The sequence below is a fragment of the Mycteria americana genome, chromosome 3 (genome assembly GCF_035582795.1).
Source record: "Mycteria americana isolate JAX WOST 10 ecotype Jacksonville Zoo and Gardens chromosome 3, USCA_MyAme_1.0, whole genome shotgun sequence".
NCBI lineage: Eukaryota > Metazoa > Chordata > Aves > Ciconiiformes > Ciconiidae > Mycteria > Mycteria americana.
The window spans coordinates 14,414,501-14,440,080 of NC_134367.1; the positions used below are offsets into that span (position 1 = coordinate 14,414,501).

Here is a 25,580-nt window from a genome sequence, read left to right on the forward strand (position 1 = left end):
AGGTACAGAAGTTAGGTTGTTGACTTCCTGAGATGCCTAGGTCCTAAAGAAAGGAATCACTGGAAACGTCGTCGTGACTCTGGTAAGCTCAGTGCTCCTGTTATGTAGTGCTGCTACTTGAAAGATGGCAGAGGGGAGGGGATGGTACCATGTCAGGTAGCTGGATCCAATCTATGTATTTGTTCATTTTATGCGTAATGTCCTGTTCTGTAGAAAAAAAAAAAACGTAGAATGACAGTCGTAACTTCTCTTTTTTGCTTTGCTTGGAAAAAAAAAATTTTTTTTGAAAAAAAGAACTTTTCCAAAACTTTTGGGAAAAAAAAAAATCTCCATATTGGTTCATAAGACAAGATTGCTGTACAGCTCTTGCCCTCTCCTCTCTGCATCCTCACACATCAGCTTAAAATCTGTCAATTTTTCTTCTTAATATTCTGGGTTCTTTAGGCTAATGCTGCTGATTTCTGTTTTACCTTCTTTTTGAATCTAAATGATTTTCTTTTTATGAGGAAGGAAAAGCAAAATCCACAGTGATTCTATAAAGCTTAAAAACACAAAGTATTTTGTCCAGTAGTGTTATCCTACTGCTTTAGTTGTAGATCAGCATCTAGAGTGCCCTGGTATGTACCTTTGAACAGGGAACAAACTCGTGGCTCCCATCTCCAGAGACTGAAAGATGAGAGGCTATGTGTATTAGGTAGAGACCTTTAGGGAATTCATGTAGAGCTCATTGATATGGTAATGTCTGTGTGCTAGTGTTATAATCACAGTGGCACTTACTGAAACACCACTGAAAAGAGGGATGTAAAAGAGATATTTAAAGCCAGGTGATGAAATGGCCTCCTGATTTTTCTGTTCCACGTGGTTACTGGGCTGGAGAAAACCAGAAGATGAATGTGCGAGGTGATTAATTTTCAAGCAGGCGAATGATTTAAAAACTACTACTTACACTACGAATTACATAATTATTCTAAGGGGCGCTCTGACTTTAATGGTTAACCTCGGGAATAACGCTAATGGTTGTTCCTGTGGTACATACGAAATTTTAGTACTAAAAGTATATTTCAAGAGTGAATCTTGGTAAGGAATACACTGACACTTGCTTTTCTTGTCTCTTATGCTAAATAAACAAATAACTCAGTGACTTTCAAAGTTATCTTTTGGCTATAGATTAACATTTATTTGAAAGGAAAAAATAGCAAGAAAACATTTCCAGTAGTGACTTTCTGTGGTGATGGATGTGGTGGGGGGTTTTTTGTGGGTTTTTGTTTTGGTTTGGTTTTGTTTGCTTTTTTTATTATTTTATTTTTTTAATAAGTAGTTTTAAGCTTTTGTGATTAAAAACCATTTCACTGTCACTGAGGGATGACTAGGTGTATTACTTATATAGAAATACTATTTTCTGTACAGGATATTCATTTATAAGCAAGATACGGATTCAGTATGAGAATGCCATAGTTGTGAATTTTATCTAAACTTATTTGTTGTAGGAGATGGGCTATGGAAAACAGGTTTCTTTCATTTTAAGAAACTCAGTATTTTTTTAATCTTTTTTAGTTTTTCTGGGCTTGAAAGCTATAAACAGCATACCACTATTATTGCAGATTTTTTTGTGCCTGGCATTGCATCCTATTGATGAGTATCCAGAAGAATACCCAAAAGCATACAAAGGAAACATGATTATCATCGCTATTTTAAGTCATGCATCCAAATGCAATATTTTTCCAACAGATTAAAGAAAGTCTGTAGAGTTTGACTCTTTAGTCCTCAGTTACTGCTGTATGTACTTCCAGTGAGTGCTAGAATAGGTAACCTTACACTGAATTTGAAGTTGCATATGATTTTAATAGCTAGGTTAATAATACCTTTAAAAACAGATTTTAAGTGGAATCCTGGCATAGCCTTAGTCATAGTCTGTAAATAAAGAGTCTCGTAACATTTAATAGTAGGTATATAAAAAAAATTAAAGCAAGATATGTAGAAATGGGTATTTCTGTATCTGTTGACTCGTAATTTAAATTATTGAGTTACAATTAATTATTAATATGACAAACAGTTATTTTAGGATTTGGTAGCCATAAGAATGATAACAAACACTAATATTATTCCACAAATTAGTTTGTAGCCAAAAAGGCAGCTGATGCATACAGATTTTAAGATTTGTGAATCAGTATGTTTTATTTTAAACTGAATATTAGAAAAGAAAAACTTTCCTTCAGTTCTAGCACAGATAGTCTTTGTTAGCAGGTTTAAAACTACTGGGAAAGGGTAACTTGGTGAAAGGGAATGGTTTTATGGAGATATATTGGGATGAGTCTGGATATTGAAAAAGAATCTAGGGATTGAACTTAATGGACTTGCTTAATGAAGAATTAGATAAAGCGCTGCTGGAAGAAAGAATTGTTTTTCGTCCTAATTGGTTTTCACTACTTAAACAATTATCCTGATTTATGAGCCACCTTTCCTGTGAAAGAAGTTCTAATTTTGTCTTGTGGAACATACTTACCGGTATTGGTTATGCATGCTCAAATTTGCAGTCCCTTCCGTTGCTGATCCACTGTGTGTATCTACAAGCAGAGTGCTTTCTTGTGCTTTGTCTGCTTACTGGGGGAATTTGTTTCAGCATTTTCCCCTCTTTGCTCCCCCTGCCACCCCACCACATATGATTACTGATTGTGAAAGACGTGCTTGCTACATCTATCCATACCTATACACATTTTATACATGTGTATATAGAGAGTATATAGTATATGCTATGTTATACTACATATAATATATAGCCTATAAAATATTATGAGCATATATATTTTAATTTAAGTTCTAAAAGAATACATTTGCTATGCATACAAGGGTAGAGTGCACATGGTCATCCTCAAAGAGCTTTGGGAGCTGTGTTCTCTGAATACAGTTTGTTTAGAGAGCAGCACTGCAAGTGAGTAGTAGAATTTATATTCATACTTATCAAAGCTAAAATATTGCTTAGGTAATGATATATCAGCTAGTTTCTTAATTGCTTTAAAGTATTTGATTAATGATAAAGTATTTGATTAATGACAGTAAAGTCTACTTAAGACTCACGTCACTAAAGTGAGTAAAGTAAAGTAAAGCACAGAAGTGTTATCTTAATTTCACAGATGGGCAAAGTGAGTGAGGGAGAATGTGCTCAGCATGACAGCCAGAAAATCTGCACTTGCTAAGGGAGCTGGAGCTGTTCTGTGTCTCGCGATCCTCACTTAATCCACACTTTCAGTTAAGAAAGGGTGTGAAAGAATTCATGTTATGTAATTACTTGCTTACAAAATTGAGGAGCAAAAAAAGAGTAAAAAAATGCTTATGTATCAGAAATGAAGAGCATCTTCTCTATTGTTACTGTGTATCAAAAGGCTCTAGTGAGCATTGCTCTTTATTTCTTGAGTCAGGCTCTCTAGAAATGTTTTCTGCTCATTATTCTCTTTTCTCACAACTTTCTGTGGTAATTTAGTTAATTTTAATATCCTTAAGCTAATTATAGTAACTTTAAGTTTTGCTCACATTCCTAAGTCAAAGCTTATTTTTGAAATCCACCTTCTTCAACACTGACTTTCTTGCTTAACACATGTGGAAATAACCATATAGATGGTTTCTGATCTCCTAAATGTAGGTGACATGGAATTTCTGGAGTATACATACAATTTTGATACCATTTGACTTTTAAGTTTTTATGACATGGTTTCACTCAGGATGTTGTTTCATCCACTCACAAATACAGCATGCATCTTACTCAGTGTTTCAGTAAGCTTTTTTTTTCTTTATATGACCCAGATTGGGTCCAAACTTTTAAAAAGTATTTGAACATTCTTTATTTCTCAAGAAAAAATTATTTTCTATTCTTTCTGAGCTTCCATATTTTTTCTCTCGTGACTTGTAATGAAATCATAGAATCATTTAGGTTGCAAAAGACCTTTCAGATCTTCAAGTCCAACTGTTAACCTAACACTGCTAAATCCACCGCTACACCATGTGCTTAAGCACCAGTTCTATACATCTTTTAAATACCTCCAGGGATGGTGACTCCACCACTTCCCTGGGCAGCCTGTTCCAATGCTTGACCACCCTTTCAGTGAAGAAATTTTTCCTCGTATCCAATCTAAACCTCCTCTGGCACAACTTGAGGCCATTTCCTCTTGTCCTATCACTTGTTACTTGGGAGAAGAGACCGACACCCACCTCTCTACAACCTCCTTTCAGGTATAATGTCATATCTGCTTGTATCAACTCCTATCTCAATGCTAAACATCATAACAAAAGGAGATGGAAGGAACTTTGGAGACTTAAGTCTTACTGAGTGGAGTAACCCTTAGAATATAAATGGATTTTTCTTATGATGTAAGGAGGCAATAGTCCGAAGGAGCTGAACACACACACACACTTTCACAAATAATAAAAGAGAAACAAAAACTGAGATATTCTGTTCAGTTTCTGGACTTGATTTGTTTGAGTCTGGATGTCAGACATGAACATTAATGCTTAGTGCAGAATTACTATGTAATACAATAATGTCACGATTTTAATGTTTTTTCCCGTTGAACCTTTCTTGGTTTTAAATCTTGGATGTGTGCCAAAATGGCAAGGGGAACAATTTAGAATTCAAAACTTTTTCACTTTTATAAGACTTCATTATTAAAAATGCCTTCAAATGAGGCGTCACAAATCTGAAGCATTGAAATTTTTCATGTTTCAATAGAAGAACAAGACCTTGCCGCTGACCTGCAGCAGGTAGCACTTTAAGTGACTGTGCTGCTGATGCAATGAAAGCCATGTGAAAAAGGGCTCTGGCTGTGCCTTGCAGGGGATTCAGTAGTCATGTCGGAGCTGACGGTTGTTCTGTGACATAACAGCGTGTGTCAAGATAATGGAAGTTTAATTAAGTGAACAGTGGAGATAAGATGAGCAAGTATAGCCATGGACTGGAAGGAAAATGATCCTTTTATTTTATGCTTCCGCTTTTGTAAAACATGCGGAAACGTATCCTACTGCATCAAAACTAACTAGCTAAAACATTGAGGATTGGGGACTTGTCAGCGTGCGACTGCTCAAGCACAGTTAAGACGACCACCGTTCCTTGCTCCAAGTGTTTCTCTTCTCTTCCCTCCAATCCCACTGATTTTTAAGTAGTAATAAATAGCAGTGATTATTTTATCTAGCTGAAATCTGAGGGACAATAGTTTGATTATTTCTCTTGCCTTTTATTTGTGTCTGCTACTTTGTGAAAGCTCTCTGTAAGTAGTAAAGCTGTCAGGGTGAAGCGAGCATTGGAAGGTGAGTGGCAAGTACGGATCTCTTGCTTATAGAAATGACAGTTCACATTTAACTTGTGTAGCTAGAAGCACCCCTTTGTCGTCTGTAATTGCTTTTGCCCGGATGAGAAGTTCCCAGGTTCCAGAGGGCAAAATTTTGCAACAGAAGAGCCTAGGATGTGATTAATTTGCAACATCGTGTGTTGGCAGTATATAGAGCAAGAGGCCAAAAGATAAAATGATGGGAAGCCAACCTGTTCTCCCAGCTGAGTTAGTTATGACGTGCCGGGATTAAGGGAATCTTGATTGAGTTCAGTAATTAGGGTAACTTCACTTCCCTGAATGTCCTTCTAGCGCAACTATACATCTTTTCTTTTGAGAAAGCTTTAAAAAGAAGTTTGCCTTGCCTGCATTGATGGACCTACAAAGCAGAGTTAAAAATAACAGCTTTACAATTTAAGAACATGTACTCTTTAAATGGTTTTTGGAACCGGATCTGTTTAACCTTCTGAAATATTTGCATTTCACGAGTTGTAGTAATACAGTTTCATAAACCAGTGCCCTTTTCAAATGACTGTAACAGCAGTGACTGCGTAAAATCACTTTTAATAATAGGGGAGAAACATGAGCAAGAAGCTTGTATTGAAAAAAATCCACTCATTTTTATTAGCTTCTTGCCATCCTTTCCTAAATTAAAATGAATAGTGTGACATTATTTTTCCTGTGTATGTTTAGTCATTTTCTTATATAGTGCATGGACATACACACTATTTTGAGCACAAGACTGGACCAACTGGTGTCAGTAAAGTAAATAACTTTCATGAGATCAGTAGTATCTGAAGTGTTACTTCTGACTCATAACTGGGGGAAGAGGCATTGTCCAGAAGGTCTGGTGACCAAGATGTGTGTATGGTGTGAAAAAATAGTTTCACTTCTACTTGCTCAATTTATGAGGGTTAGGGATTTTTAAATACCTGTGTCTTCCACATCTCATGAACTATTTGGCTCTGTGAAGTGGGAGTTTAAACTGGGGTTTTGTATACTGTAATAAAACAATTAAAAATTTCAAAATTCTTCCTCTATTACAGTTCACAGAAGTTTTTTTCAATGTCAGGATTTTGATTTATATGTCACTTACCTTAAATACCAGTTTTGATCTATGTCTTGGCCGTCACATAAATACAATTTTCAAAACTTTTTTTTTAACCTAGACATAACATGCTGTGTAGGATTTTTTTTTTTTATTTTATTTTTTTTTAGCCAGCTATGACGCCAATGCTTTTTAAAATATGTAACAAAATATTGTTTCCTTCAGGAAAAAGCAGATAATTTTATTTCCGTTTCAATTTCAAGGCAGGCTTTTTATGTTGTGGCATATAGTTTTCTTAAGAAATAAAGTAGCAAGCTTAAGTTGTCCATTAATTCCAATTTACTAATAAATATGTTGAATTTTTCTTACAGGAGATGATCAGATGGAGAGAAAAGGTCAAGTTTTAATACTTTTAGTAGAACAAGCTCTCAGTTTCCAGGACTACAAAGCAGCTAGTATGCATTGCCAGGAGCTCATGGCCACAGGTGAAGTGAATAAATAGGGGTGGTGTGGGGTGATGGTAGTGGAAATCTGAGTTCTGACTCTCTGCTTACTGTGAAGCATGATATTTCAGATTGGTCCATTTTATTCAAAAATCTGTTACGTTTTGTTTGTGGAAGTCAACTGACATCACCATGTCAAATGTAGAAGGCAGGTGGTATGAAATATGAGAAATGCTGGTGTCACGGAGGAGGAACTCCATGTAGTCATGGAACTACAAAATACTTAAACCACAGTGACTTCTGGAGCCATGTTGGTCTTTTTCTAAATCAGTTAAATTCATTGAGCTCTCTCAACTGAAGTTGCATACTGTCATTCAGATAATCCTTTATTTTTTGTGTCAGAAGCTCAAAATATATTCCAGTAGGGATTCCATTTGTAACTGTCTCCTCAGTACTTTTTTTTTTTTCTTGTAAGAAGGCAAAGGAAGAAGTTTTAATTTGTCATGTTGTTTAAATCCCGTGTACTATGTTTTTGTATTATGTTTTTGTTAATGAATGTTCATGTGTAACACTATTGAGATTAAACATGTATGTTGGTCCTTACACATTCATTGATACATAGTCATGCTTCTTGTCTGTAAAATTCTTTATGGAAACATATTTCAATATCTTTCTTAAGATGTGTTTCAGTTTGCAAAAGTTCATTCACATAGTCTAAAATAATTCTCTGCGATTGCTATCCCACTTGTTCATTTCTGAAATAATTATAAGAAATAAAATTGTGTTAGCCAGCTGGGTAAGGGTCTTGGATTTAGCTTTCCATCTGGCAACAATATTATAGGCTGTACTAGTAAGTGATGACTTTCGTTGCTTACTAAGTTGTGTTCACATTATAAAAGACAGTTCAGGTATCTTTAAACTGGACCTGTACTTTTGGAGAGACATTTGCCAGGTTAATTTCTTGGCTTTCTGAGAAAAGATGTGTGTGATGTGTAGGAGCTGACGAGAGGAGGTGACAGGCAGATTCCTGTAATCCCTTCCTAATGCAGGAAAAATGGATTCTAGCTGTCTGTGATATTTCTTTTGCAAGACAAAAACATGGAAATGTTTCTGCCATATGTAATGCACAAATACATGGAATGGAGATGTACACAGCAAATACTGTATGTAATAAGATAGTCACCAATGTATTAGACATGTAACCTTAGGGACCTTTTCTGTATGCCTCTGGGAACCACAATTTCTCATTCTTTCTACGCTGTACCCCTTTCAAACGGTACAAATATGAGACTGCAGCTAGTAGGAATGTGCAGGTCTTCTAGACGTCTACCTTTCTATCAAAACTCTTAAGATATTTGTGGTATTTATGTAATTTGTATATGTAAGGGTATAAGCGGAGGTAAGTGACGTATACGTGTCAAGATACTAAAGAAGATGGGATTTGTTTCTTTGGCTCTTTTTTTCTTGAGATTGAGGGGGGAAAATCTGAGATGAAATGAGGTTCTTTCAATTATATCAAGTGAGATATTTTACTTTTTTGGGTTTGTTTTTTTGCAGCTGCTCCAGTAAGGTGTTTAATATCATGCTCTGAATTATGATTTTCTTATTGCAGTATGTAAAAATACAGTACGTAGGCTTATAGATTCCTATTGTACTCATATCTACAATATGATAATAATGAATTTTTTGTGCATTTGGTCAGTCTAAAGTTGAGTTACATCTCTGTTTTATGGAGCCTTTATGGTTCCTTTTTCAGGCGATAAGTGCTAGCAGGAATGCCACATGCCCTCCTTTATCTCATTCAGTAAGAATTATGCAGCATCCTCCTATCACTTGTGAAGCTTACTGACCTCAGAAGTACGTTTTGTGTTCCCTCGTAGGTTATTGTAAAAGCTGGGAAGTATGCAGTCAGCTTGGGCAATCAGAAGGCTACCATGATTTGGCTATGCGTCAGGAACTCATGGCTTTTGCTCTGACTCACTGTCCCCCAAGTGCCATAGAGGCATTGCTGGGCGTGAGCAGTTCATTGCAAACCCAGGTGGGTGTTTCTGAAACTTCTTTCATGCAAGTTCAATGCTTACTAAATTAGAGGGGACTTGTGCTCATTTTTAAGTTTGTTCCTTTAAGTGCTACCCCCCAACAAGTTTATATTTGTTCTACTGTATTTTTCTACTTTCACTGTTATATTTCAACAAATGAGGTCTCTTTATAAGCATTTTTATATGATGGGTTGGCTTCTCAAGTAGGAGTGCAGTTTTATTCTCGATCTTCAGTACTTTTAATTTCTTCATTTATTGCCTAATTTAAACATTTTTATTTGCAAATGCAGTTAAATAATTTTTTTCGATGTTTTCCAGGTTCTGTCACCTGTTTACACCTTGTAATGCAACTTCATTCAATGCCCACATAAATATCTATTAAATGTTTATTCTTTCTTTTTTATGATCTCTACCCCATATACAATTAAATTCTTTTCTCACTCATTTCAACCATGTAACGGTTTTAACAACTAGAACAGGCTTTATGTCTGAGCCATCTTTATTAACTCAGCGATGACTGACTTCTTAATAGAATCAGATCTTAGGTGTTCAGCTGATCATATTATATATGTGAGAACACGTAATTGTGGCATTTAAATACAAGTTATGGCAAGATGACATAGCAAACCTTTTGAAAAGTTTTATTTGAAACTGGAGTGCAGTAATTTAGGTTCTCAAAACGTTAAATTTCTGTTCAGTGTAATTGTAGCTTGGCCTATGTACCAGTACTTGTTTAAGAGTTCATATTTGTCTTGGTTGTCTAAGAGTTCACAATGTTCACAGATTTATCTTTGTGTAATAAACATCTTGGAGGACTTGCATTCTGTGTCTGAAGAAAGGGGGAGAAGGGAGCAATAGCTACAGTACATATGCAGTAATTATGTACTGTATGCAGCAAAATATGCAGCAATAGCTACAGTACATAATTAAAGCAGCTGCAAGTGCATAGCCTTTTTCTTTACAAAATTGCTTGTATAGCAATGTGTATGAGAAATACAGGCAACGTATGAAGGCAGTCTGTGCTGCTTCAGTAACAGAATAACATCAGAATAAAATGCTACAAAGGATTTGAAATAACATCTAGCTCCTGCAAGCTATTTACTACTTTTGTCATCATGAAAGCACTCAAATTTGAGAGAGGTAGGTACAATTATGAGCTTAAACACAAGTGGAATCTTTGCAGAATTGATACCTGTACAGTATAGAAATAAGTTTCCGCCCTTATATGCCTACACCTGGAATTAGAATTTGAAGTCAAACAGACTTTTGGCACTGTATAAGCCAGAATTTGTTAGACTTTCTGTCAATTCACTGTCTCTGTATCACTGTCTCATTCCTTCTAAAGGCTTCATGTCCTGTTAGTTGTAGTGCAGGGCAGCTGCTCAGCTGGTTATTACCCTCTTGCATCCCACTTCTCCAAGGGAAACAATTCTCTGTCTTCTCCATTCAGAAAACGTGAGACTGAATTTGTTGCTAAGGTTTCTTTGTTAGTGCAACATCATTTGTAGCAAAAATGCAGTGATGGTTAATTTGGTATTTGCCCCCGGAAGCCAAACCCAAGTCATGATTTTTGTCAAAGCACGTTTAATCAGTTTCTTCTGCAATTACTTTCTCCGTAAACTAAGCATAAGCTTTTCAGTTCTGTTCATTAATGGTCCTACGTGTTCGGTGCAAGCATTCTGTCTTTGTCTGTAGATAGATAGATATATACAAAAAATCCTTATCAGAAGGTCACGCTGACCAAATGATATATATAAGTGTCTTTGGTGGACCTTCACCAGTTCTATGGCCTGTGGAAATGCTGTTCACAAAACCATTATCTTGTGTAACTCTTGCCTCTGGAGTTGTCCAACACCTCAGAGGCACAGTTCAGATAATGGATGTTTTTCATAGAAGTTCTTTAGCCTATGTAGTACAGCAGGGTGCATATAAGTAAAAAAAAAAAAAAAAAAAAAATATATATTCTTACATTGCGTGAAAAATATCACAGAAAAGTCACAGAGAAGGGAAGGTCATTTTGTCTAGGGACTACAACAGTGAGAGGGCGTCAAAGATACCTATGCGGTGTTCTCCCTGTCTTCCCCTGCACCCTTGTTTTTCTGTCATGGAAGCTTTTACATCAGAATTTCTTGGGTTTCCTATGACATCAGTCATAATTGTTACATCTGATTATTTGACTGGTAAGATGATATATTTATTTTGTGTTTATAGATTCTTTATCAGGCTGTGAATTACCAGTTTCTTCCTTCAGAAGGAGGTGAGAATATAAATATCTCTGGACCTTCTTCGTTGATCAGTAAGGATACAGAGGTAAGCTTTAAAGAGAGGTTTCTAATAATGATTTTGTTCTGCATTACGCTGAAGAGCTGAATTTGAGTTTTTAGCAACATCTGCCTGTTGACTAGACAAAATGCACAACATTACATCTACTAGTTTCTGTTCTTAGATTGTTTTAAGTTCAAGGTTTTGCTTATGTATTTATACTCAGTCTGTTCTTATTTTTCATTGCTTCTTCCTACAAAGTCTTAGCACCATAGAAAAAAAAACAAACCCATAGGCAGGAGAAGAGCAAAGTGGAACAAAACTTAACACAATAAAATACATTAATGTTGGTTTGATTTTTGATCTGTCCCAATTGCAAAGCAAGACATTTGAAAATAAACCTGAGCTACGTATTTAATTAAAAAATGTCTTCAATTACACTTATTTTTCTCCTTTGTTCTGTGCATCATGAAGTCTATCATTTCTTTGTCATTTTATAACTCATATATTGTATGTGAAAATTATTTTTGTGTGTAATATCAGAAGGAACATTGAGTGTTTTGTGGGAAATAGAGGCAGAACAGCAGGAAAAAAGTCTACTATTATTCTTTCTACTTTTCAAGTTTATTATTTTAACAAATTTAAATGTCTACGTATACAATTGCAAGTACATTTCTCTCTTTAAAGAAGATGTAATAATCTATTTATGAAAGAAAGGAATGTCTTTTTCATCCTCTTCAGAGTGGAAAAATTTTAGTTTAATTTATTTTTTTCTCTGTTTCATGTTTAATTGAGTTTTTCTGTAGGTGATAAATAGATAGGGAGGGAGGGCAAAAACCTTAAAGAAATACAGAAAAGAATAGAGAAAGAAGGAAAAAAGGTGGTTCATGTTGCATAGTCTGGCTTTTTGAGAAAAGTATCTGAATTGCAACCTCCTTAATGTCATTATACCCTTGGGGAATTTTTACTAATGACAGCTGTAGATAGAACACGCTAGTCTTTGCCTTTGGTATATTTAACACCTCTCCTTCATGTTCCTGGAATGGGAACAGGCAACTTCTATGTATATGTCTATATTTTGCCTGTGTTTTTTATATAGTATAGGCGTACATGCATACTTTGTATACATGTATGCATATGTAAACATATATATACATATTTGCATCTATAAAAAATAAATGGGCAAAAAAGTAAAATAGCACTGAAAACAGTATTCAGAGGAAGAGAGCTAAACACTTTATGTATCTGCTAGAATCATTTACATGAAGAACAGGTCTGTTCACTGGCACAAATGCTTTTTATTTTCTGGAAATTGATAAATTAATCTCTGAAAGGAAGATTATTAAGTAGATGTTAATAAAATCATGGAACCTTCTGATGTGGGTGTGGATACATATGTTTACAGTATTTTAATGTATATAACATTTGTCATGCATCACCTTTCGTATGCTGTAGTACTATTGACTGTATGTTGTGACAGAACAATTATACGTGCATATAAATGATTCGGAAACTTATTCAAGGGTTTGTCAGACTTGAGTAAACTCACTAATTAACTTCATTATCAAATCAGTTTGGGTATCTGAAGCAATTTTCATTATGCTGGGGAATTCACATTCAGAAAATTATCCACTCTTATTTTCTCCAATATCCCCCCCCCCCCCCCCCCAGTTGTGGTTGGTTATCTAGAATTGGAATTGGAAGCAGGCAGACAGTTAACCTGGCAAGTTTGTATGTTGCTGCATTGAGGTTTTCTTTTCTTTCTGTTTTAATACAGCTTCTTGGTATGTCATATTTCAGACTGTTACACTATGAAATGAGTTCTGTATATTTGCTAATTCTGCCTTTTTGTTCTCTTCAAGTTGACTTAATAGGGATTTATAGCTTCTTTCATTTCTTGCAATGACACAGGAGGAAACATATCCAAGAATTTAGTCACTGTATAAACCTTCCTTTGTTACAGACATCTGAAATGTTAGAAAAGCGATATATTTAATAACTCAGTTTTTCTGACTTAACTGAATCCCATAACTGCAAGTCCCGTAGTGCCACTTCAGCTAATTTCTCGTGCTTCACCTTCATTGTCTTGCACAGAATTTCAGTTTCTTCAAAGAAAAAACAAACTATAAGATTACCCCCCCCCCTCTTCTTACTCCTTTCTTTTTTGCTTATGTCCTGATTAACTTATAGCACCCTTTTCTCAAGGAGTTGACAAATGTTATTCTTTCTCACTTGTTGATACCTTTTCAAATTGGTGCTTTAAATGTAATTTTCCTTATCTTGACTTGCCTAATCTTCTTCTAGCATACATGTGTTTGGGCATTCCTTTCTCTGTTGCATTAAAAATACCTATCTGTAAGTATGTCAATTTTCCCTTTCAAAGCTTTAGTGACCTTTTTCTACCTCTTCCTACCTTTATCTAGTACTGAATCATTAGTTACTGCTACCATTTTTTTCATTATACGAACCTATGTCACCAGCTGGTCATATTTGTCAATCATTCTTCTGGTGAACTCCTCTCTAGAAATGTCTAAACTAATTTCATTTTTGTTGTTTTAAGTTTTTCTTCAGAAACGTTTTTTTCCCCATGAAACTTGCAGAAATCTTGATAGCAGCCAGCTACATATCTTCACAGATTGCATAGAAATGCGTTATTTAATATTGCTGTCATATTGACTTCAGTATAACTTTTCCCCAAGTTTTTAGTGGTCCTACTCTGAAGGAAATTCCTGATTGCTATGATAAAGATGCACAAAATTATTCTGTAGGAACTAATGCATTTGCACAAGGATGTACTTCATAACCTTAGCGCCATCTTGTCACTGTTGATTGAACTCATGGGATCCATTGGAGAAATTATCCTCTGGGAGCTACAATGATTCCAACATAGCAGATTATTTTTAAGCAAAATGTTAAGTTTCCCCAATGCCCACCCTTTTTTCTCTTTGTTGTATGCTACAAATGCCTCAACAACTAATCTTGTGCATCTCAAACAAAATATCTCAGTGAGAAAATTAAGATCTTGAGTCATGAAAAGCATTTCAGAATATTATTGCTAGCATTATTAGATTAAAATATCATGCTTAGTCACGAAATGCTGTGTTGCGTAGAAACAGTAGAAACAATAATCATCAATTGCCTCGTAAATGAGCTCTGAATTTATGTTAAATCTCTGTAATACTTGAAACATGCATTATGTCTGTTATAAAAAAATCATTCATTTACATATCTGAATGTGAAAACTTAATTACTGTAAAGTGGCACATCAGCACAAGAGAAATTTGCAGTTTCAAGTTTCCTTGAAACCAAACTCTTTGATAGGAGAGCAGACACAATTTCTAGAGGGGAGTATCTTCAAATTATAGGAATGATTTTCTTAAACGTTGCTTAAAGAAAAGAAAATTTCCGATTAACAGAGCATTAGCATCTTCTTTGCTTTTGCATTTTTTTCCCAAGCACTAGATCTGGGAAAAGACAGGATGTTGTAAAACATTTGTGTACATTAAATTGCTATGTCATGCATTTTTATCACTGCTGGTTAGAAATGATTAGGGAATATTGTATTTGTGTAGCATGCACTGGGAACTCTTCCACCTGGAGTCTTTGGAACCTCAGGGCAAAAATAATGCTACAGCTGCTGTTTCAAATAGTTGTGATTTTTTAAAAAATTTTTTTATTTTGCAGTTAACTGGAGCTATGTTTTGTGGTTTAGTAAATGTACTGGTTTTAATTCTGTAGTAACTAAATTAGAATTCTTCCTATAGGAACAGGTAGCTGTAATTCCTGAAGGGATTACGGTCATTTACAGTGTCACTGAACTCTTGTGCAGAGAAGGAGAAAAATCTCAATGTGGAACTCTATATGTGCAGTATTTAAACTCCCCTTGTAGTCAGTGGAGATCCAGTCATGGTGCATAGAGAATAATGCAGTTAATCAGCCATTAGGTGCCTGATTCAGTTACTTAATCATAGATATCAACAATTTGAGATGCCCTAAGTTACCCTCCTGTCCTTTAGCTGCTGACCCAAAAAGTCTACGTCCTCTGTCAGATCTACAAGTGTTAAGCAGATATCTTAATTACTGCTTAAACAGTAATTAAGACAGCCATCAAAGCCTATGTTTAAGCAGCTGAATCAAATGCATTGTGTATGCTTAAGGCTGGGTTACTTTTTTGGTTCCAGTGATGATATAGCCCTAATAAGAGCTTAGACATCCAGTGACACCTGAATTTTAGTGTTGTCGTCTTGAGCTGAATCTTTTCCGTAGTCTGTCATCTAGGGTCTGGTTTATCTTTGCAGGACTGAAGTTTTCAGTTAGACTGGTTCATTAGCTGTAACATACACTACAAAAAGGAAAAAAGAAAACAAAACAAAAAACACAATCAAAAAAAACCCCAAAACCCCCAAAGCAAAACCTTTCAAGGCACAAAACATAAATGTAGAATAAACATGAATAGTTATGTAAAAGACACTATTTTAAATTCCTGTTTTTCAATGGGAGTACCAAAAAGGGAAAAAGAAAAAGGAAAGCTAATACCTGATGTTCTGTCTTATGAACAGAATCTGTTCCACCTTACTTTTTTTCCTTCATAATCTTAATGCATAATGGTTCTTAATGCATAAAGTGTATACAGTGTATGGCTTTTGCATGTTTTGATTCTTTCACTTTGACTAATTGTCATTAAAGACACACCCCCACCCCTCTACCCCCCCCCCAAAAAAAAAAAAAAATTCCATGTTGCAGGTGTTCTAGGTTATTACTCTCTGTGGCTTATTTAAAAAATAGTTGGCTTTGTTATTTGTCCTTGCATTAGACTGTTTGGAATTATATATGTGTGTGTGTATGAGCATATGTATGTATACAAATACTTTAGCTGTTATTTTAGAGTGTGTTGATAATTCAGAATTTGTTGGGTGACTTTTTTTACATCAATTTAGCTTCAAACAAATTTTTAAGCTGCTAATTTAGGATTAATAAGTTGTTGGGTTTTTTTTTTTAAATCAAAAGTGCTTACTTTTATAAAGGATATCAGGAAGAAATAATATAAGAAAATAATTTCCCCCAAACACCACTCAAAACCTCCAAACTATAAATTCTTCCTGAAGATACAATTAAAGTTGTCTTTTTAATATGAGACCTCCAGTGATCTGTAACAAATAATTTATTTTATGAGAGATTGATTCAGGATAGCAAAAAGTTATAGCCTGGAAATGTTGCTGTTCCAGGTACACAGAGGAATGGCTTTTCAGAAAACAGAATTCTTTACTTGTGCAGAAAAGACTGTAATTACTTGTAAAAGTTGAAATTCTTTTTATAAAAAAATCAATAAGAGTTTATCTGATAGCGGTAGAGCTATAGAAGCATACACACCAGCATACACGTTAGCCCATTAGTTTTCACACTACTGAAGGAGGTTTATTTTAAAAAATGTGTTTTGTTCAAATGCAGTTGAGAACTTGGGGGGGAGATTTTTTTTTTCTGGTTCTGTTTTGGTTTGGTTTTGTTTTATTTTTTTTCCCCATAAAGAATCAATTTGGTGTCCTGCAGCATCTGTTCGAAAACGGAGGCAAATTCTGTATATAGCGTTTAAAATAAATTACAAAAAGCTTTCGTACTAAGTACCAGGGGTGGTTCATGAGAAAAATACACAAAAAGATTGTAAAAAATGCTGAAGCGTTAGTAGAAGGAAGGACTTAAGATGGACCTGCTACTTCAGTGGTTAGCTTGAGGCAGTGATTTACTGCGTACTACAGTAAAAAGTACTGAAAATAAGTTCATCTATAGTGAAATTCTGCTGTATTGAAGCTAACATGTTTTGTCACTGAAGTTACGGTGCGACAGAATTCACTTGAGCATAACTTGGCATCCTTTTGCTCTGATGTCTGAAATTTTGTCATGAGTTAGTAAGTTGTAAACTAATACCTCGCATTCAGTTATACAGGTAGAATTTTTCTATTTCAATATGCTTCAGTGTATGGGGAAATTAATAATAGAGTTGTTAGGGAGAAACATTGGATACAAAGCTGTTGAAATTTGCTGTATGGGGGAAAATATTTATATTTTCTATTGCTGAAGATTGTGTTTACATTCGCATGCTAACTATGTATTTATGTCTAATGTGTAAGCTTTGTAAAGCAGGCAATTAACACAAACCTTTCAGGACTGGAATAGCACAGATCAACCCACATGGATGTTCTGGGTACTTAAATGCTTTACATTAGGAAGAGCTGGTACAGAAAGCTCCATTTGTGGAACACGTCTTCTGCTTTTAAGAATTGACTTGCATGTGAGTTTACTGAGACTGAGTGAAGATGTCTTGCAGGGTAATGTGTAGACATATACATGCTTGTATTGCGGAAGCAGTTTGGGATTGAGAATAGGCTGGGGTCTCGATTCTTTTTTGCAGTCTTTTAGGTTTGCCATATTCGGTACCTTGTAAGTGCTGACTGCAGAATTTCAAATCTTGGTGATACTTTTTCACTTGGTGTGGAGATGAATGTTTACATCTCTTCACCATTTCCCCTACTGAGAATTCAACTTAATGCTACCTCTGTACAAATACAAGATTGTCTCTATTATCAGCTTTCTTGGATTATTGAAGATGAATTTTAGCATGCTCAATCTCCTAATTTGCAGAGAGATCATTTTAACAGAAGCATTCAACAATTATGTAAAAAGTTACCATTATAAACTTTGGAGTTAAAAACAGCTAGTGTTTGTGGAAACAAGGTTATAGTTGAATAAGGGACAAAATGTTCTAGTGATCACCCTACTCACTTCAGATTGAAACTTCTAAATCACTTTTAACTTGTCTTTTGTTTGTTTTTATGACAGCTGTTGCTTAAATTAATGATCATAAAAATATGTTATTAACATAGTGTGCTTGACCTCTAATGCGTTTGGCTTTAGGTCATCAGTCTAATTAAAGCACGACTCTAACACTTGCCGTTGTGTATTGAATATGCTCACAGGATGAAACCAACGTCTCCTCTAGCCAGTCTGCTGATTTGTTGTACTGGACGACATCAAAAACCATGAAGGTGTTGTCTAACACAACTATGACTACAAAAGCCATGCTGCATGCAGTCAGTGATGGACAGTGGTGGAAGAGATCATTAACTTATCTTCGACCATCACATGTAAGGGATTGCTGATGCATCTGCAGATGTTTACACATTCACTGATACATTAGTATAAAAGCTGGACTCCTTTGTAGGTATCTGATAACCAAAGACCTCAAATCAATAAATGAACTAGAGACATCAAGGGATTGTTTGCAAGCAAATCCCAATGAAAGAAGGGGTCTAAAACTGTTTCCTTTTCTTGTTTTGTAATCTATTTTCTGCTTTTTTAGCATAGTGTGAGAAAGCATAGTTGAAATTTGGCAGACCTTCAGAACTTCGGGGAGGAAAGCACAATGAAGTCCACTCTTTAAATACTGTCATTTTGTATTCAAAGCTGTTTCTTTTCAGTTTCTTTTTTCTACCTTCTCTACTTCAGTGGGTTTTCTATAATGTTTATGATACTAGTTTCTCTGATACTATTTTTGAGTATGATTCTCTTTCTTTTTTTAAGAATACTGGACCTCATTCAGCATTGGTTTATATAAGATGACTCCTGTCTTTCTCCCCAGTTAATTCAATGATATTTTCATTTACAGTTGCTTCCTCTGAACAGCAGTTACAGACTCTTTAATGAGCTTTTTTATAACTAGGCGCAACTGTACTTATTTTTCCTAGGGCCAAGAATTTGGAGATGTATTAAAAAGTGGGCCTGGAGAAAATGCCACTGTGGAAAAACAAGGCTGTCATCCGTTTTATGAGTCTCTGATTGCTGATCCATATGTTGCAGAAGTAAGTTTCTGTTACAGAAGTCTGCAGTGCTAGTTTTCTGTTGAGCTCTTATAATTAAGTAATAATACAGATTTTGGATTATTTGTGCGACTTGAAATTTTGTGCAATAGTAGGAAGAAATCCAGAATTAAACAGAACGGAAAGCAAATGCAGGAACTGAGGTAGATAATTGCATCTGATGCAAGTGAGCTAAATATAACTTCAGGGTGTAGTGCGCATGTGTCAGTTACGTTATTTTACTTCTAGTCTGAAATCAGCTATGGCACATACCAGAACAATTCGTTGGAAAGCTTTGCAGAAGTATTGCTGAGAACACAGAAACTGACAGAAACAAAGAGTGAAGAAAAAGACCTACTTCCAACTACAGAAGGTATGGGTATGTGTATATTCACTCCTGTGTTTACTATATATGGTAAATATAGGAGAATCCATGGAGGGGTTTAAATATGGAGAATTGCACACAATGGTTTGAAGTATTTTCGGGGTATTTTGTATGAATTGTGATCTGGTTCAACATCTTATGTTGGTAAGTAGTCTTGATAGAAGGAGCTGCAGAATTTTCAAGAGAAGTGGTATTTTTAAAAGGAGTTGCTCAGTAAAGACTAGAAATCTGAAATCTGAAAGTTGGCTTTAATAAGCAGAAACTGATATTCAGGGGCTGACAAAGATATGAACATTGTGGGGGGGAAAAATTGTTGAAGATTTCCTGAATACTACCACGTACAGATATTTAAATGGAAATTTGCAACCCATTGTTAATGTTATTTGTATGTATGCCTGTGTATTCGCTTGTTCAGATTCTGTGCCATTGTCTATACAGCTTTCAGTATTGCAGGGTCATTACAGTATTTTATTTGCTAATTAATGTGTAACTGCAGCTTCTGGAATCATTAGAAATTTTTGTCGTCTTCTGAAATTTCTACATTTTATAGGTTATACTTAATACTGTTGTGAAAGTTTCACAACAAAAAAACCAAGAAAAAAAAACAACAAACCACACAAAACTACCTACGATTGTCTTTCCTTTTGGCTGTCTCCTGCTGGTTTAAGAAATGAACTGTTTAAATATTTACATGCTGTTAGTGTCTTTTGAAGAAAAATTTCTGTGTTATATTTTACTCCATGGTAAGTTCTGCCATGAAAAATGAGTCTATTATATCACTTCCAATATGAGAAAAGTTTCAAGTGAGACTTTCTTCATAAGCCACACAGTTTTATTTCAACTGTTCGCTGAAAGCCAGCATATTTGTAATACAAGTATACGATTCAGTAGTTTGAGATATGTGATATTTCTACAGATAACCTGTGCAGTTGTAATATAACAACACTGTGAATTAGAAAAGGCCAGCAACATCTTGTATAAACAGGGATGTATTCACCTTTTGTTCCTTTCATGCTTTCTTAATGCAAAAATAGTTTTAAATCAGTACTCACGATCTCTTCTTGCATGCTGAAAGCCCACAGGCTTCTAGCTCTGATGCATGTATCTTAAAGGAGGGGGAGGCAAGGATTAAAAAGTATCTATTGCTTTCTTGGGGCAAATGATGTTAGTTGGCAGATCTTTGGTAATACTTCCTGCTCCAACTTGAGTAATTGGAGCTGGTTGTTTACAATTCAATGGCTGCCTTTGAGATGGAAATTTCAGTTTTGGAGACTTTTGCTTGAAGAAGAAGAAAAATTTTAGTTTCTAGCTTTAGTTTTTGAGCCTGTCTTCCTCCTCTTAAGTGTGCAGGCTACTGTTTTTGTGATTTGAATACTTCTGTTCTTTTCCATCACTCTTATTCTGTAGTCAATCTGAATTTCACTTACGAGTCTCTCCAACTGTGCTATGGAACTGAGAGTTCTGTGTTTTCCTCTGGAAAACTGAGCTATATTTATTCTATACTCAGTAGTGCTACTGTATGGCACCTTTTGGTAGTCAGTAGACGGCATTCTTGGGCATAAGTGTAACATAGCTATCTCTAAAATTTATTTAGATTGGTAATTTGCTAATTGTAATGCATTTAGCCCTGGATTAACAGTATTGGATCCCACCTCTTCCCCCTTCGTATTGCTTTGCTTTATCAATTCCCATGAAAGTCCTTATGATCAGTTAACACTTTCAGGATTGTGGAGCTTGAAAATAAGCATATTAATAGCACACCGCCAAAATTTAAAATAAAAAAAATCATGCAGATATGAACGCCATTTATTTTTCTGTGTTTTTCTCATATTTTCAGGCTTACTCTAAGGTTTTGGGAGGATTTTGCCATATGAAACTTGAATGGTAATGTGAGTTATTAGCTACTATACCAGTAACCAACAAACACAGCAGATTTCATTTGATTTTGCTGACTAGTTTGAATCCCATTTGTTTCCTTCTAGCTGTCTTCTAGGACAGCTACAGCAGCAGGTTTCAGCTCTGTTAGAAGAATTGACGAACCTGGAAGAAGATGCAGTTTAGCAAAGAAACCCTAGTTGTATTTAGCATATTGTCTTATGAGAAGTTGAAGCATGCATCAAACTCTGTTTCTATTGCTATACACACCTTCAGGTGTGAGGGAATGGCTAAACACTTTCCCCAGAGGCTGCATGCATGATAAAACTCAAGATAATGTTTGCTGCTGCTTTCGTGGATTTTGCAGGGTCACAAGCCTCGGACTTTGACTTTTCTTGTCCTTTCTATCTGGGTGTAGGTGGTAGACTGAACATTTTCGAGTGAAGTGGTAACACCCATCACTTTGGGTCCAGTAAAACACTGTTGCCTCAGTTGTGCCGTTATAGTGCATCCAGACTTAGTGTGACCAAGGCAGTGTTGTGCATCTCTGTTTAACTGTAGTTGTCTTTCTCCATAGCCCTTAGGGATTTGATGGGGAGGTTGAAGATGAGACCGAATGGGAAGTTGCTGCAGTTGTTGTATTCAGATTAGGTACTAAACTTGAAGTAAACCCAAGAAAGTTGGCCATATCTATTCATCCTCAGGAGTTTTAGAACAATGAATAGATTAATGTTTTCCATGATTTTGTAATTGCTTGCAGATATGGCTGTTTAACTACAATATATCCTTTTAAGTTTAATGAGATTTTATCACATGCTAAATGAACAATTGAAGACTTGAAACAGTTTTTGCATTTTTGTTTTTTGTTTTTTTTTTTTTAGAGAAAGAAAACATGGGAAAATGGTTGAAATTTCCTAGGTATTGATAAATTCCAGTTTTCACAAATAAACCATTCTTCCCTACTTTGCCTTCCAAACAGGCTTGTGGCATAAAGTAAATACCTGCACAGGAAATAAAAATTACTAATAAAATAAATTTTTTTGGTGTGTTTTCCTAAGGAAATATTGCCTGTGGGACAGCAGCATTGGCTCATTGCTTGTCACTGCCTGTCCTCCCTGGTTTGCCAACCCTGTAATGTTTAATCCCTTTGGCAAATTTCAAATTTGGCAGTGGTCTGAAATGATACTAAGTTCCTGTAAATTTTGTGAAGATGTCTGAGAGGACAGAATGGCATCCTGCTAATGTCCATAGCCTGCCATTTGAACTCAGCCCTGTTAGACGCCAGAGAATTCCCATAGGGCTTCCGTGGGAGAGAGAAAACTGTATGAAATTAGTCTTTATATATGCACATGTGTTTGTGTATATGTAAAGCAGGCATCTGTATATGGATACATGAACACACATCTGCACACAAGTGCACAGAAAAATTATATTTACTTAATCAGTACAGGGGATGTGTTTTTCTCCTGTAAGGGGGTGACAATGGAGGGATGGTAAGAAGGGATGACAGTGGAGGCAGGTCTTTCTTCTTAAGTACATTCTGGCAACTGGGATACCTTTGTGTTGAGCTTCATGCAAGAGTATGAATAAAATCATCTTGTTTTCTGGCCTTGTATTGATGCTATGTTCTTTGTCAGGATTGCTATCTGAAGGGTGAAGATAAATTTTTGCTAGTGTGGCAGTTGTCATGTTGGGGATGTTAAGTTGGAAGAGAACCCACAATTTATTATGTATTCCTGAGGCTTTGCAATCATTAATTTTCCAAAGAAAGGGAGAAGAGGGCAGAGCCCAAATTCTTCTTTCCCTCCTCCCAGTTTTTTCTGTTTAACTAGAGGTGGTTGTAAGAATATATAAAGTAACTGCGCTTGTGCTCAGAGTAAGAAATACCAGTTTTGCAAACTAATTCATCAAGATTTTAATATTGAGTATTTCTAGAGTCCTATTATCTTTGCTTGAACAGCATACAGGCTGTTTTCAATGTAGCAGAAATAAGCTGTCAGCAGCAAAAACTATTGGTAAAAGCTGTTTGAAGCATAGAGCATAGGTGCTGTTGGACAGGCTTGTATTTGCACTAACTGTGACGTATTGCCATGTAGACGGCCTCTGTGATGACTTGTCACATAGAAATTTGGTTTTTGTATCTGGCTGAGGGCCAGCATGTAAATCCACTTCAGGCTGATGGGCAAATTAATGATGATCTGAAAATTGTAATTGGTCATTCAAGCCTTGTATAAATCATTCTTTGGGACAAAGAATTCACTGGGGGGCCATGTGGGTAAAGTAATCAGGTTTCTTGCCAGCATGCCCTCAAGAGTAGTTTGTGTAATGTGGGAATATAGGTATTTGAGACTTCCTTATAGTAAACGAAGAGCTAAGTTGCTGGAAGATGGTTTCTACTGATTGGAATAATAATAATAATAATAATAATAATAATAATAATAATAATAATAATAATAATAATAATAATAATATCATATATAAAAAAAGGAAACCATAATGTTATTTTCCTGGTATACTTACAATTCCTTCTGCAATTTCTGGTCCAGGTTTCATAAGATTTTTGAAGTTGTCCCTGGAACCAATAATTTATGTTATCTACCCCCAAAACTGAATATTAAGCGTATCACGAGAATTGTTATTCTGTAATTGTTTGTCGGAACTTTCATAGCAACCACAGTGATGCTTGACCTCAGTACAGGAGGAGATAACTGCATGAAGGAGAGATCCTGCTACTAATTAACAAATCTGGGGCACTCACATTGTGTCTGTGTATTGAGTCTCCTACTTGCATAAAGTAAAATATAGCGGGTGTTTTAAACAAAAATAAGTTTGGTACCTATAACATAGGAAAAGCAGGTAATTTTTGTGTCAGTTTTACCAGAAGCATATATCTTTATAATCAGAATAATTATTCTTTGATGCGTTAATTTTGACTATGTTGTTGTGCTGATATTTCAGTTTGCAATATGTGGCAAGACCTAGTTTTGGTGTTTCGCTGATCTTATTTAATATTCGTATGATACTTGCAGCTTTTTTTAATTAAGACAGAAATTTTTAATATGGTTTGTTGTGTTCAGTGATAAGTGAATTAGAGCTCAGGCTTGAAGAGAAGACATTTTGTACTGTTCCTCTGGTTGGTATCTTCGAACGCTTACAACATTACATTGCTGCCTTGATTTTTACAAGCAAAAGATTTACTTGTTGTAAATCAGTACAGGTGATATTTTAGTGGCTTTGTTTAGCATCTGTTACTGCATAGCCTCATTCTTGGTTGGTTAATGCATCAAACGCTTTGCCTGGAAGTCAAGGTAAAGCTGTGCTGCAGTTTAATTACATATTATCTGTTTCTGGATTGCACTGATAAGTGTTTAATTAAGTATGTATAGAGTGCTTCAAGCTAGTGTCTAATAAAATACGGTTACACTGAAAACATTTCATTTGCTAACTGTCAAGGCTAGATGGGTCAGTAATCAAAGCTTTATTTCTGCTCCCTATATGTTGCAGTTCTGCTACAACTGGCAAGTGATGCTTTACCAAATGATATGGCCTTGTCTCTTGCCTATCTACTTGCACTGCCACAGGTATGGTGATAGTGATTTTGTTTGTATGTTTTTTCCAGGAAACACTATTCATAGCATTTCAGAATTCCATAAAAAAATGTAATTTCCTTAGGATTTAAAAATCTAAGTCTTTGAATTCATTTAAATGCACATTTTTATAAATTGGGCTGGTGCATTTAAAGGAAACTGAACAAATGCCATGGGACTAGCTTATGAGCATGGCACTGGTGAAAAGACACATTTTCTTACTTAAAATAGTAGTTGGGCCAGCTGACTGACAGTTCTAATGTAGCTCAAAAATATGGATAATAACTTTGTGGTATAGAAGCAGCAAAACTGTAGTTGGAAAATCATTTTGGTTAGGTGGTCGTGCAAGGGGGGGGAATATCATAATGTAGAATTATCTTTGTGAGTGTGTGTAGGTTACTGATTTACTTCTGTGCCAGAAAACCGTAGTCAAAGCTATTTCTAAATCACAGCAAGTAGCTTTTTAGAAAGTTTGTGCACTTAATGTTGTATGCTTGCTAATTCTTTCATCTAAATTAATGCTCTCTTTCTCCTAGGTGGTAGATGCCAACAAATGCTTTGAAAAGCAATTACATTCTGCGTTATCTCTCCAGCTGGCAAGTTATTACTATAGCCTGCAGATCTATGCTCGTTTGGCACCATGTTTCAAGGACAAATGCCACCCTCTCTACAGGGTTAGTACTCTTTCTTTTTAAAACCATATTCATTAATGTGCGGCATTAAAGCTATTCTAAAAAGCCAGTACGTGAGTTGAGCCTGTTAGGAGCTGATCTGAC

The 25,580-nt window shown here is 35.5% G+C and overlaps 1 protein-coding gene across 3 annotated transcripts in view; it reads left to right on the top strand.

The window, feature by feature from the left end:
- The window catches only part of NBAS (NBAS subunit of NRZ tethering complex), a 181,970-nt gene that overhangs the window by 65,158 nt on the left and 91,232 nt on the right, over positions 1-25,580 (top strand). For 2 of the 3 annotated variants that reach the window (XM_075497913.1, XM_075497915.1), the window contains 8 exons: positions 6,735-6,848; positions 8,687-8,844; positions 11,057-11,155; positions 18,079-18,246; positions 18,847-18,960; positions 19,207-19,330; positions 24,722-24,798; positions 25,341-25,478. In XM_075497913.1, the coding sequence (XP_075354028.1) occupies positions 6,735-6,848; positions 8,687-8,844; positions 11,057-11,155; positions 18,079-18,246; positions 18,847-18,960; positions 19,207-19,330; positions 24,722-24,798; positions 25,341-25,478 (992 nt within the window). The remainder of the gene's footprint in view (positions 1-6,734; positions 6,849-8,686; positions 8,845-11,056; positions 11,156-18,078; positions 18,247-18,846; positions 18,961-19,206; positions 19,331-24,721; positions 24,799-25,340; positions 25,479-25,580) is intronic. The other variant, XM_075497916.1, reaches the window with a different exon arrangement.